The 14,612-nt window shown below is 36.6% G+C and overlaps 1 protein-coding gene across 1 annotated transcript in view; it reads right to left on the bottom strand.

The window, feature by feature from the left end:
• CFAP47 (cilia and flagella associated protein 47) overlaps positions 1 to 14,612 on the bottom strand; it is a 546,720-nt gene that overhangs the window by 56,910 nt on the left and 475,198 nt on the right. The window contains exons 58-60 of the mRNA XM_059157736.1: positions 13,148 to 13,307; positions 11,399 to 11,493; positions 7,014 to 7,166 (exon numbers count right to left, since the gene is read on the bottom strand). Coding sequence (XP_059013719.1) covers positions 7,014 to 7,166; positions 11,399 to 11,493; positions 13,148 to 13,307 — 408 coding nt within the window. The remainder of the gene's footprint in view (positions 1 to 7,013; positions 7,167 to 11,398; positions 11,494 to 13,147; positions 13,308 to 14,612) is intronic.

Below are 14,612 nucleotides of genomic sequence, written 5' to 3'. Positions count from 1 at the left end.
CTAAATATGATAATCAAAAAGTACTGAATTATAACAAATTTACAAAATATACTTTGAAATTATTTATTATTATACCATATACATTTTAATCTGTAAAACACATGTCAAGGCAAACACCGCAAAAAGGTCTCAATTATAGAGAAATGACTATCAAAGAATAATGAACATTGTTATTCATGTTCTTTCCCTAAATTTCTGCAGTTCTCCCTTCACTAACAGACATGCACATTTGTTAGAATATCATAATCACATAAGGAATGAATGGAATGCTGGAGACAAATCTGATATAGACGAAGACAGCAAAGTATTCCAGGGAAACAGGGAAGGCTGGATAAACTCACTATAGCTATTTTCTTTGAACAGGTAATGAAGAATGAAGCACTCTTACTATTTTTTTTTTTAATAAAGTTGCAAACCTTAAAAAAATAAAAAATAAATAAATAAAGCTGCAAACTTTCTGAAGGGGCATTTCACTGACATGTTTTTACTGCAGTTTTATAAGGTCATTTAACAGAACAGACATTTTGATTAATTTAAAATAACTGCATGTTCTTCTGCTATGACTATAAGTACAGTAAGCTACAAAATGAAAAATTAAAGGAAGAAAGTGGCCTCACATCTGGTGCTCTTTTTACACATTTTATTTGAAACAAGATATCAAAAAGAAAAGATAAAGGGATTTCTTGTAACATAAATATTTGATTTGAACTTTTAGCAATTAGATTAAATTCCAATTTCAGTCTCCATCCAATATTTAGGCACCATATTTTTGTACTTTCTTTTTCATAGAACATTCTTTTGTGTATTAATGAGAAAACCCACTGAATGACATTGAGAGGACCATGTTTCCATTATAAAACATCATTTGTCAGTGACTGAAGATGGGCATCCTAATACATCACTGTCACAAAATACCCAACCAGAGCTTTGAATGTCAATAAGGTCTAACACTCATGGAACACATCCTGAGAACCATACGCTTCCTAAGGATTCCATGCATTTACACGTTTAATCCTCAGAAATATCCTATGAAGTAGATACCATTATTATCTCCATGTTACAGTTGAAGAAACTAAGTTTATAGAGAGGTAAAGTAATTTTCTCAAGGCCCTAAAAAGATCAAGTGAAAGGACCCTAGGTTTCTGGGTTTATACTGCACAACCTAGGATATGAGGCTGGTCACGTGGCACAACTGCTGAGAAGATACCATTCGCAGCAGCCTCCGGAAACGTGCAGGACATAACCGGCACAATGGTGTGGTGGCCCTCAAGGCAGAGTCCTTGGTCACTAAAACATTTAGATCTGGGTCAGAAGAAGAGGAGTCAACAGGAGAAATGGAGGAGAAACAAGCAACGAGATCGTAAATAATAAGACTAGTCATGAAAAATAAGAGCAGGAAGTCCATCAACTGGGTCAAAAGGTTAATGCTACTGACAGGCTGAGGGCTCCCTGAGGATACAAATCTGACCACAGGATTAGGCATACTGGTTGAAGGCGGTCTTGTCCAGGGTGGTCTCGTTAGAACAGTTAAGATAGAAGCCTTAGCAGGGTGAGTTGAGCAAAGAAAGTAAAGTGAACAAAAGCAGAGGAAAGGGTCAAATCTGGAGGCCAAGGTAGGATCATGGAAGGACCAATGACAGGTTTTTCAGGAGCTGTTTGGGACTACAGACCAAACAGGGCAGGAGAATTTACATATGACATGCAAACAACATACAGCAAGATGACGGAAAAGAGACCAATGTGACAGGTAAATTAGCAAACCAGACACACAGAAAAGAGAACAGATTAATCAATGAACAATGGCCTCAAGTTATAGAACATCTGGAAAATAAAAGGAAGAGGCATGAATCTGATATGCAGTTAAACAATAAAACCACTCCCATAGAAAAAGTCTCATAGAGATAGTCACTACACTAATCCCCAGGAAGGCACAAAGAATGCATAGACTAAAAGCTACATAGGGAGAAGTAAATACCATTATGGGGGAGATTATATCCACACAGAATAATTTGTAATCTTATAGAAGGGACATTGCAAAATACAGTCTAAATACCCTCATATAATATTATTCCAGTGTTGCAATACCAATTGATTTACATACTGTTGGTGCATGAATCTGACACACTGGACAGATGTTCTTTGAATTCCTTGACGACGGTCTGCGTGTCTTAGTCATTTTGCTATCTCTGGGGCTAAGCAAAGTATCTGGCAGCAAAGATGCTCGCAAGATTGTTGTTGAATGAAAAGAATCGCAAGGTGATCAATGCTGGTTAACTCAATGGTGTGTGTGAGGAGTCAGGGTGGAAGCAGTGCAGAGAGGTCCTGGCATTATCACCGAATGAGGCTTGGTAAGGGTTTTTGGCCTTGGGGAAAGATGATGAAGATAAAGGGAGACTGACTGACGGGAAGGGAAGGGAGTGTTGGGATTGTGATCTCCTACTTAGCATGTTTACACAGGGGGGCACACTCAAGAAAGGAAAAGGATAGGAGGGAAAAAAACCTCAGCATCAATCTGCCTCCTCAATTATGACTTGCCATAAGGGGAAGGGGCAGCAACACGCCTGATCTGTGAACATGGGTGAAGGAATGAAATGTGAGCAGATGAGCAGACCTTTTTCTTTCTTAATGTCTTGAATCCAGAATGCGCACTTTCTCCTCTTCCTTCATGTGTACATTCTTCGTTCCTGCCAAGAGTCTAAAACTGGCTAGTCTGGGGTGAACGCACTTCATTTTAGTGGAAGGTACTAAGAAGCCCAAATGAGTCCATACTACCAAATCACTTTTCAGTTCCCCTTTATAATTAATAGAGGTAACCTTTTGATTCCCATCTGCCTTACTTCTAATCTGCTTCTCATTTGGTCATAAACCTAGATGAGGGAATGTAAGGGTTTAATTAGTGATCGCACCTAAAACCCCATCACAGTCCAAGCCAGGGAGTTTTTTAATTTCTACCATAATGGATTTAAGAGACTTTAATTTTCACCAAAATGGATTTAAGGGACCATAGGAAGGCAAAACTGGCAGGAACAACATGACTCTTTGAACACTATTTAACATGTTGGGTAAACTATAATTAAATTACACACACAGGGAAAGAGAGCTGGTTTGCCTTTGCATATGCTGAAAACTAAACTAGTATTCAGACTTTGTGGTCAGATATGTCCCTAAAGAAACAGGTGAGAAGAGAATATGGGTAGGGAAAGGAATCAAGTTAATAGGTGCCTTTAAGGAGCCTAGTCAAAGGAGAGGTTAATGGATTTTTCAAATATTCAGGTACCATAAAGAAAGAGAAATACATTGAGTTTGGGAGGGGACTGAACAAATCTACTTCTATATAGGACATGCTTCAGAACAGAAACATTCACAAATTAAAATGTCTTTAGCCAAAAAGTAGATAAACTTCTTGAGTTTGATAGCACTGAGCACAGAAAAGCTATTTTAGAGGGAATCACTGGAAGTCAGAAGCCTGCAAACCTTCCAAATTGTTCTTTTCAATATTATTGTTATTTCTCATCATAAAAAGTAATGAAGCAGTGAATTATGAGCCATATCAAAAGGTGTATTTTCAAGAGCTATTTTCTTAACATGTTTTTCAAACCTCCCAAAATGATACTGGCAGATTCCTTTTAGACCCTGCTTATCTAGAAGGAAGTGGACTTTTTTTCTGGTAATACATTCAATCAATTTCTATTATCACAATTATAATTTCTTTAGCTTGCAACCTAACAAAGATATAAGAAAATTAATGTAGCAAGAACGTATTAAAATGGCTCCTATATATGAGCTTTTTTTTTTAAACCTTCCTTTACAATGTCACAGAAACATCATTTTGCCTTCAACAGGATAGATTTCAAATAGAAATCAAGGTTTGAACACTCAGTTATTACAACTCACTTAAGCACAGCAGGATGACACACAAAACAATTATTTCATTTCAGAAAGGTACTGGACATTTAGTGGGGAACATTTACTGTAAGTTGGCTGCTTATGAAAATACGTTCCATTTCAATAAAAACTGCTTACATTTATTTATCACTGGAAATTGACAGTTGTATTATACATTTGAACTCTGAGGTTAATCTACACTGATATTTTTATCTGTGATCTGCATAAACAATCAGAATTCCCTTTAGTATTGTCTATTGGTTGAAGCAAAGAAAGTTGGCAGGTTTTCATTTACTTAAAAATTATAATTCCTACATTTCTCTAACACTACTGCATGATTCACTGAAGTAAAATCTGTATTAAACTCATAATAACATTTTGGAGACAAATGGAGATGGTTTCCATCAGTCTTATTTCATTATGAACAGATATTCTTTAAAATAAAGAATAATCCAACAGAGCTGCAATAGAATTCCCCTCTCCTCACATAAGTTTATTTCATTTTTTATCAATTTAAGCAGTCTATGATTAAGTTGGCATTTCTGCAATTACAAAACCAAAATTCAATCAAAGAAAAAAAGAAAGAATAAGTTAACATAATTAAAAATGAAATATCTCACTGTGCAACTTAATAATATTTCCTTAACTCACACAATTCATATCATCAATATCGAGCTAGTCAATAAAAAGACAATAATTAGTGTGAACCACGTTTTTGGTAATTCCAAAGATTTTATGAAGTATATTGGATACATGTAACATAGGTATTCATTCATTTCATAATTCCATCTCCAGTTTTTAAAATATTACCTTCCACATCATATAAGGAGAATGTATGGGGGAGCTTGTTCTGATATTCTTATAATTCATTTAAGGAATATTTATTATTTCCACATCCTCTTCTGTATTTACTTTCAGAATGCTTGCTTGCAGAAACAAAACCCTAGTTTGAATGATCTATTTTGGAAGACACAGAGGGGTGTCCAGAAAAGTCATGACTGAGCCATGTGTCTAAGTTGATGAGTAGGCAGAGAAAGTGGGCTGGAAAAGAGAGAAAAGCAAGCATGCAGAGAGAGAAAAGCAGGCATGCAGAGAAAGGCAAATAAACAAACAAAATACCCCCCAGCTTTACATATTACAGCTTCAACAAATGAAGAGAAAGAGGGAGATTGGACGTGCTGCCCAGAGAGTGACTGAAACTCTATCTTAGAGTGGGGACATGAGTTTCATGGTAGGAGAGATATGGGGGATATTAGTTTTCAGGCCCAGAAAAATATTTAATGTATAATAAGTTTTTAGTAAGTACTCTTAGATGGCTTGACCATGGATAGATTTTATCAGTCCACAGTACATAAAACACGGCAGAGACTGCTCACTGTCTTCCCAATATTTATTTTTTTCCTTTCTTCTTTTTTGGTAATAGAAAGTCCCCAAATTTAATCTGGGCCTGGATAAAGAGATTACATTTCCCAGCTTCAACTGCAGTTAGACGTGTCCATGTGACTGAGTTCTGACCAACGCGATGCAAGTAGAAATGATGGGTGCATCTTCAGGTCACGGCTTTAAAGGGAACCCGCCTGCTCTCCACTGCAGATGTGAGTCCTCAACTGACAGGCAGATGAAGACAGCACAGGGCATGGTGGAGCAACAAGAGAAAAGGAACCTGCGTCCCTGGATGGTCTAAGGAACACGGGCACCACACTCCTTGGACTTACAAATCCAGGCTTTCACATAAAAGAGAAACGAAGGGCACCTGGGTGGCTCAGTCGGTTAAGTGTCAGCCTTGGGCTCAGGTCATGATCCCAGGGTCCTGCGATTGAGTGCTTTGTTGGGCTCCCAGCTTAGCGGGGGGTCTGCTCCCTCTGTTCCCCCTGCTCCCCCTGTTCGTGCTCTCACTCACTCTCTCTCTCAAATAAATAAAATCTTAAAAAGAAAAAAAGAAAGAAACAAAGAAAAGAAAGAATGAGAAATAAGCCTGTCTTGCTTATCATGATTATTTGGTTTGGATTAAAATAGCTGGTTAAATTTCTAGCATGTTTCCACCCCTCAGGTGTGGCTGGAAGCACAAGACTATATATCAAATTTATTAAGTTGTAACAACCATCCAAATAAGACTGACTTGAGTTGAGGGTGGCTATCTGTATCACTTCAGAAATTTCTGGAATTGTTTAAAATGAGCATTTCTTATTTAATAGAAATAGCCAATATTATAAAAAAAAATTAACTATTTTACTCTTATATACTCTTTCTATACTTATATATTCCATCTCTCTCTTCAGTTATATCTCATTTATATTCTTTTATCACTGAAATAATTAAATTGGACACAAAGATAATAATACTAAGATCAAGGTAAAAAAACTATAGATATGAATGAGAAAACTAGGGAAGAAACTTTGTTTCTGCAGGAATTTCATACTTGTTGATAAGTTTTAAAACTTTATTATTTTTTTTAAATTTTTTTAAATTTATTTATCAGAGAGAGAGGGGGGGAGAGAGCGAGCACAGGCAGACAGAATGGCAGGCAGAGGCAGAGGGAGAAGCAGGGTCCCTGCTGAGCAAGGAGCGCAATGTGGGACTCAATCCCAGGACGAAGGCAGCTGTTTAACCAACTGAGCCACCCAGGCGTCCCAGTTTTAAAACTTTAAATGCCAGAGGGATTATTATACAGAATTTATTTGGGGACTGCTTCTAATTTATGTCACTTTTTCAATTTCTTTAAATAAGGAACATTTTATTCAAGATTGTGTTTCTGAATTTAAAGCTGCAAGACATGGTTTCAATCATATTCCTTAAATCAGAAAGAGAGAATAAAGGAAGAGATTAAAAGTGAAGGGATGTGGAAATGAGTTACTACAGCTTTTTCTCTCCTCACTGATGACAGGATCATAACCTATTCTCACAAATCCATTAACAACTACAGTTGTCTTCCTTTTGGAAATAATCACTATATGAAGAGAACAAACATTCACTGAACACTTGTTGAGCTCTATCTTTAGCATATATTGTGGCTGAAACATATTGAGTGTGGACTTTTTGTGTAACTGAAGAATCAGCAACTTGCAATTTAAGGGTATTGAGTTTTTATTTATTATCATTTTTTAAATCCATTACTGTGGTTCTCTTACCATCAATACCTTCATAAGAATCACATGAGTATTTTTTTGGAATCACTACAAAATCTGTCGCATCTAAGATAGGATTTTCTCCAAAAAAATGACCAGCCAGCATGACTTCCACCTCCTGTTCTACCCGCTTCCTGGACTGACATTTTATGACAACTGCAGGAGAGAAATATTTCCAGTTAAGATGGAAGAAAATGAATTATGTCATGAAAAATAATCTTTCACATACTTTGACTTACTGTGTCTGCATAACACACACACACACACACTCATGCAGTATCTATATACATTGACATTTGGAAACAAATAATATTGAATAATATGTAAAAAAAAGCATGACAGATTAACCCATAAGATATATACTAGATTACAGAAGATTATATTAGGATGTAAAATTTGATTTAGAAACTCACCTAGTCAGTCATATCAATAATTCAACTGGTGGTCAGGGACACACGAGTTTTTCAGCTCTCTGTTTTATTTTCATTGTGGCAAATAACAAACTCTACTTACACAGTAATACTACAGCAAATACTTTCAAATAATTAAAAAAAATAAGTTCTGTAACATTTATTTTGTAGTAACACTTCAAAAATATTTCCTATTCTTTATTCACATGCACTTTAAAATTCATATTTAAATTATCTCAGTAGAATATTTTGATTTTCTTTTGTAAATTGCTTTTAAATTTACAAAGTACACTAACAGTTAAAAGTAAAATTGTAATGAATTATTTAAAATTAATTTTAATGTTAAAATTTGATTATAATATTAATTTAATATACAGCATTAAAACTTTATATATATTTTTAAAGAGTTATTTATTTATTTGAGAGAGAGAAAGCACAAGTGGGGGGAGGGTCAGAGGGAGATACTCTTCAAGAATATTCCGTGCTGAGCGGGGAGCCCCATGCAAGGCTGGAGCCCACTGCAGGGCTGGATCTTAGGATCATGTCCTGAGCTAAAACCAAAAATTGGATGCTCAATTGACTGAGCCACCCAGGTGCCCCTGAACCTTTATATATTTTTACATATATATTAAATTTCAATGTTTTCTTATATTAAGTACAGAAGAAGTTGTCAGTGATCTTGTGAGAAACCAAAATATCATTTCTATAAAAATTCTATATACAAATGAGTTATCAATGAATTCCTTTGGCATTAGCTCTATAATATCATGCGCCAAGTACACTAGAGCCCACATGAATAAATATAATTTTTCGCAAAAATACATTAGATTCTTGGGGCACCTGGATGGCTCAGTCAGTTAAGCGTCTGACTCTTGATTTTTGGCTCAGGCCGTGATCTCACGGTCATGAGATGGAGCCCCATGTCCGGCTCCACGCTCAGCAGGGAGTCTGCTTGAGACTCTCTCTTTCTTTCTTCCTCTGCCCCTCCTCCCCTCTAAAAAAATAATAAATAAATCTTTAAAAAAGCGTGTATATATATTTATATATATATACACACACACACATATATATGTTAGATGTTGTATTTTTATCAATTCAAATGCACATAAAATATATATTTAATGGGGGATAAAAGGAAAATCAATATAAAAAAGCTTTTAAAATGTATTATACTGTACTGTGGTGACATCAATAATAATATATTCATCTAAACTGCACAACTAGATAATGACCTCAGATTTATGTTTTTTCTAATTATGCACCACACTTACAAATATCTAACATAAATTTATTTTTAATTCTAAAACTTACAGGTTGATATTGAACATTTTGAACTTAGAGTAAGTAGTGAGATACAAGATGTAAATTAAGAGGGTTGAAATGATTGAGGAAAATGTACAGGCTTCTCTGGTTTTAATTAGCTTCAGTCTTAAAGCATTAAATTGGAAATTAGTGTGATCAAAGTTACAATTAGTATCATGTCACTAGTCTTGTCCTCTAAGTCCTTCGGAAATTAGTGCCCTGGCAATGCACGGATTACTCAATTACAATAGATTCACATTCCATTGTCTTCATAGTGTGAGAGTAGTAGAGTCCTTTTCCAATTATCTGCCCCAACGGATAGGAGCAGATAGGAATATACACAAAGAAAAGGTGGCTCACAGAACAACAAATACCCTGGGTTTAAGAATAACCTGAGTGAAAGACACAGAAAAACAGAAGAGAAACAGTAAGCATCAAAGGTGATGCAGTCGAGCAGGGAATGCAATAGGTTCTCTCTGATGTGTTCATAAGAATGAAGGATGGACTGTACAGAAGGAAAGCAATATGTATTTATATAATTGTACTCATTTTTTTCTCAAGGGCATTTGTAGGCAAAAATAATTACTAGGATAGGCTTTAGACTTCTGCTAAAATGATTTAATAACTAGTACACAATCTGTTTCAGAACACTGATGTTATTACTGGATTGTGCTAAAGCAACACAGGCTATTTACAGAACTCACATTTAATTTAAAAATTGAATAATTACCAAGAGACGTGATTTGATAGAAAATGGCTTTTTGTTTCTGCAGCATGTTTAACTTTCTTTGAAGAAAATGCTGCAAGAAATTTACGTTTTTTGTTTCCATGGGCTTTGTTTCAGATGGAAAAAAATCTGCTTTAAATCTTTAATCTGGGAAAAACAAAACTGTGTCTGCATGAGCAATGTTGCTGTTAGTATTTCAACAGAGTAACGTCTAGGGTTTATTATATCACTTTGATCAGATGACTGTATTATAAATTTTGAACCGTTCGACTCTATGGAAAGTATACAAACAATTATCTTCCAGAAGGAAATAAAAGAATCATTTTGGCATGTTTGTGAGGCATTCAGAAGATAATTTAGAATATTTGAAACATTTATGTGTTGATAATTTTTTAACTTAAGAGCAAAAATACTTCAAGTAAGACAAATGACATTTACTGTCAACAAGATGGGATTGGGAGGGAGACAAACCATAAGTGACTCTTAATCTCACAAAACAAACTGAGGGTTGCCGGGGGGAGGGGGTTTGGGAGAAGGGGGTGGGATTATGGACATTGGGGAGGGTATGTGATTTAGTGAGTGCTGTGAAGTGTGTAAACCTGGTGATTCACAGACCTGTACCCCTGGGGATAAAAATATATGTTTATAAAAAATAAAAAATTAAAAAAAAAAAAAAAAAAAAAAAGTACAGCTAGTATGTGGTTTTTCAAATCAAACGACGTAAAGCGATATGTAACCTTGGCCTTCAGTGGATCTGGGGAAATGCTGTTATCCATGAGTCAAACTTACTATTTTTCTCTCCTTTTGAGGTGTGGTGACACAATATATGCCAGTAAAGGACTAACTCTGCTTCACTACCAAACACTGGTACTGGAAGGAGAAGAAAAAATTCAAAATTTCAAGACTTCTTTCAGGTCATCTGTATTGCTTAGGAGAGGGGCTCCAAAGTGATTATCTCTTTGTGGGGCTGAGCAATTCAGCGTTCCTCAGTTATGAAGAGCTATGCGTAAGGCCTGGTAGGCGGTAGCTTTATGGACAGCCAAGAGGAATTGTATTTCTCAGGCTTACTCTGGGAAGAAAATGGGAAAATCAAGGAAGGCAGGAGAAGTGAGAAGAGTACTGAGGAAAGAGAACACATAGACACTTGAGAGAAGTTTGGAATCGGGGAAAGAAAAAGAGGGGTCGCTGAGAAAAAGAAAGGCATTTTAAGAGTAGGGATTTTACGTTTTGTGTATGGTAGTGAAGTGAACCTCTGTGAAAACTTCAGTACATTCTGACTGGTTTCTGAGGGACATCATAGAAGTTTAGTGTCTGGGACAACAGTGTCCCCATAGGATAGTTCTTGGATAAGATTTAGAGTTACACAGAAGCTGGAATCTGGCAAATAAGTGTGATCTAAGAACCAAAGTACCTGGGAATCTTACAGACCTAGAGCAGTTCAATAAGGGCCTCACAGAATGAGGGATGAAGGGGTATGATGTTAATGATATTTCTATCTTTTTTTTTTTAAGGATTTTATTTATCTATTTGACAGACAGAGATCACAAGTAGGCAGAGAGGCAGGCAGAGAGAGGGGGGAAGCAGGCTCCCTGCTGAGCAGAGAGCTCAACGCGGGGCTCCATTCCTGGACCCCGAGATCATGACCTGAGCCGAAGGCAGAGGCTTTAACCCACTGAGCCACCCAGGCATCCCTGATATTTCTATCTTAGCTGATTTTGAGGTTTTCACCAATGGGAAGAACAACATGAAATGGTGTGGTTTGGTGGAAAGATCACTGGACTTATGATTAGGAGACCAGATTTAGTCCTGGTGCTCCTACCTCCTCTGTCACTTCATGACTTACTTCCTCTGGACCTTAGTTCTCTTCCTTGTACAAGAAAAGATGGGATTAAAGGAGCCTCTAAGATCACTTAGAATCTTCCTGTTCTCTGACTCCAAAATGTACGTACCTTGAGGGAATTTAGGGCTTACTGCCTGTGGAAGCCCAAGGATAGGGTATTTCCAGTGTATTTCTTGGATTTCTCCACTTTCTACTCCCATGGTTCTAATGAGAAATTAAATTAGGAAGAGTAAACAAAAACAGGAACACTTTCAATATTAGCATGAAAGAGAATATTCATTATTAACTTACTGGTATTTTAGCAGAGCTCATAAATTTAAACTTTCATAGAGAGAAACTATGAAATACAAAACATCTTCTGTAAATGTTATGAACATTTCAAAGCAAGCCCTGGGAAATTATTCACAAACAAAAATGTAACACAATGATCCTGAGATGTGAGTGAAAAATAAAGAACTTTTCCCCTGCTTTTAAAGTTCGTATTGGCATTTATTTTTATTTATTTATTTTTTTAAGATTTTATTTATTTATTTGACAGAGAGAAATCACAAGTAGACTGAGAGGCAGGCAGAGACAGAGAGGTAAGCAGGCTCCCTGCTGAGCAGAGAGCCTGATGCGGGACTCGATCCCAGGACCCTGGGATCATGACCTGAGCCAAAGGCAGTGGCTTAACCCACTGAGCCACCCAGGTGCCCCCGTACTGGCATTTATTGATGAGACTAAAATGTGATTTATCAGAGGTAATGCAGTTCATATGGGTTATATTCTAAATTGGACAGGCAAAATGCAAAAGACAAAAAATACTGTTAAGTACAGTGACAAAGAATTTACTTTTGGGGGATATCAGTAAAAGAAAGAGGGAGCTTGTCAAAATATGCTAAGTCTATCATATACCATCAAGATAAGAGCAATGGTACAAAATGGGTCTGGTCATTGTTGAAAATGGACTTTCCTTGTTAAAAATGAAACCTAAGACACAGTAGGCACGACTAGCTTCATGAGCACACTACTTGTGCAACGAACAGCACAAGGACCCCACATATAGAATTGTTCCATGCTTGTTTAATGCACCACTGTAACTGTCTTGAAACTCTCAACCATTTTTGAACAAGGGCTCCCTCACTTTCATTTTACCCTGGGACCCACAAATCATAGGCAGTCTTGACTGTCCGAATGGTGAACATCATGGCAGAACGGACACCAGGGGGCTCACAGAATTGTTTTAAATGTGGAGAAGAAATATCCACACATAGGACAAAGTAAGAATTCCTTTTAAATTAAGACTTCTTTATCATTATTTAATGAAACTATAAAAGCAGAGAAACAAATACATTTTGTATCATCGGAGTTTGCTTAAATTTCAGTGAAGCGCATCCTGGTAGGGACACAGTTAATGGCAGTAGTCATGGCAGCGTTTCCTCAGGGCGTCACCCCACCTGGCACAGGGCCATCACTTGGTGAAAGCCAGCATCACCAGTCCTATACTTTGCCAAGATAGGCTGCTTCAGGTTGTTCTCTGGAGATTCATTATTTGTTGCCTCAGCAGGAGCTATTTTCCCAGTCAGAAGGAGTCCCTTTGCCTGTCTCTGATTCTGATTCATTGACCTGATACTTAAGGTTGACTAGTTCATCACTCTGAACTTCAAATCCCTCTGAACGTCAAACGATATGTATTATATGAATGTATAATGTTATATAATGTATATAACGAATGTATTTTCCTCTTCTGAACATATAAATTTCAACACGTTAGAGAATATAAAATCATGAACTTTACATTGCATACCATAGAAAAGAAAGGGATCATGTCAGCGCCAGTCAAAATCATTTTCATTCAATGTCCTTGTTTAAAAGTTACCTTTTCATCTCTGTGCTCAATTCATCAAAATTGTCAATAGGCCAACTTTCTCTGTTCGCCCTCATCATTTGAACAATGACCATTGTTCTCTGTAATTTCATAATGTGGGGCATAAATAACACTGGGATATCTATAGTTCCTTTAGGAGGCAATGCGATTCCTGTAAAAAACACACAAAAATTTTTTTAATGTGGTAAACATTTTCAGAATATAATTTTTTTCTTTTCCTTTCTTTTTTTAAATTAACATATATTATGTTTCAGGGGTACAGGTCTATGATTCATTAGTCTTATACAAATATAATTTTAACAGCTGAATATAATCTCCTAATTCCTTTATTATCAGTTTTTCAAAATCACTTCTGAGCAAGAAAATGCTTCACGCTAAATTATAAGCGCACTTCACTGGCTTCACTAATTTTCCTTAAATGCCAACAACCCTATTAAAAACACATTTTATCCTGAGGCAAGAAGCTTCTCCTGATGAGGCTGGAAGGGATGAGGAAATGTTGAGAAGTGATGGCTTGGGTTTCCCAGAGTGATAAAAGAACCATAAAACCCATGAGTCTTTCCAAGTCTTACTACATTTTTTAGAAGATCTTATTTATTTATTTATTTGAGAAAGAGAGAGAGAGAAAGCACGCAAGGGAGCATGAGATGGGGGAGGGGCAAAGGGAGAAGGAATAGCAGACTCCAGGTTGAGCAGGGAGCCCCAGGCTATGCTAGAAGGCAGATGCTTAAACAACTGAGCCACCCAGGTGCCCCCAAGTCTTCAGCTACATTTTGCAAAAGCCAAAGTACAGCAATTTTTGACCCTTTTAATACTTTGTATTTTTTTTTTTTTCTAGACAATAACAGCTCCAGGTTTCAGCTTGGAGTAGCTCCAGGTTTCAGCTTGGAGTAGTACCAAAATTGTTACCAGTAAAGTGTTCATTTTTTCAATTGATCCAGGAGGGAAGCCAAAGACTATTTGTGAAAGAAAGGGGGATCCACTCCAGGTTTTAAACCCCAGAAGACAGAAAAACTGACAGCATCTTCTTGTGTTCTAATAAAATTGAAAATTTTCAACTGTTAACATAAGAATCACCTGCAAAACTTGTTAGAAGCCTGCTAAGCTCCACCTATACATTCTTACTTATTCAGTCTGGGCTGGGACCCAAAAGCTGCATGTTTATGTAGCTCCTTATTAGTTCTAGAAGCACATGGTCATGCAGCCACACTTTGAAAAACAATGTGTCCTTCCTATTGGACAAGTATTGAGAGGCTGGAAGCATGGTGAGCTTCTGGCTATTTAAAGCAGTGAGGATTTCTGAGGGAAGGATGTCTTCCTTTATTTTGAAGAGTAACACTATTTCTTTATAAGAAAAGAAGAGATTATTTGACTATATTCTGGTTATTTAAATTCTTTGTTATAAAAATCAATGATTTTTGAAGCTATTTTTTCTCAGCTAAGAACACTGTACTAA

The sequence above is a fragment of the Mustela lutreola genome, chromosome X (assembly GCF_030435805.1).
Source record: "Mustela lutreola isolate mMusLut2 chromosome X, mMusLut2.pri, whole genome shotgun sequence".
Lineage (NCBI taxonomy): Eukaryota > Metazoa > Chordata > Mammalia > Carnivora > Mustelidae > Mustela > Mustela lutreola.
The sequence above is the reverse complement of the archived record's forward strand: the minus strand, read 5'-3'. Positions and strand labels throughout refer to the sequence as shown.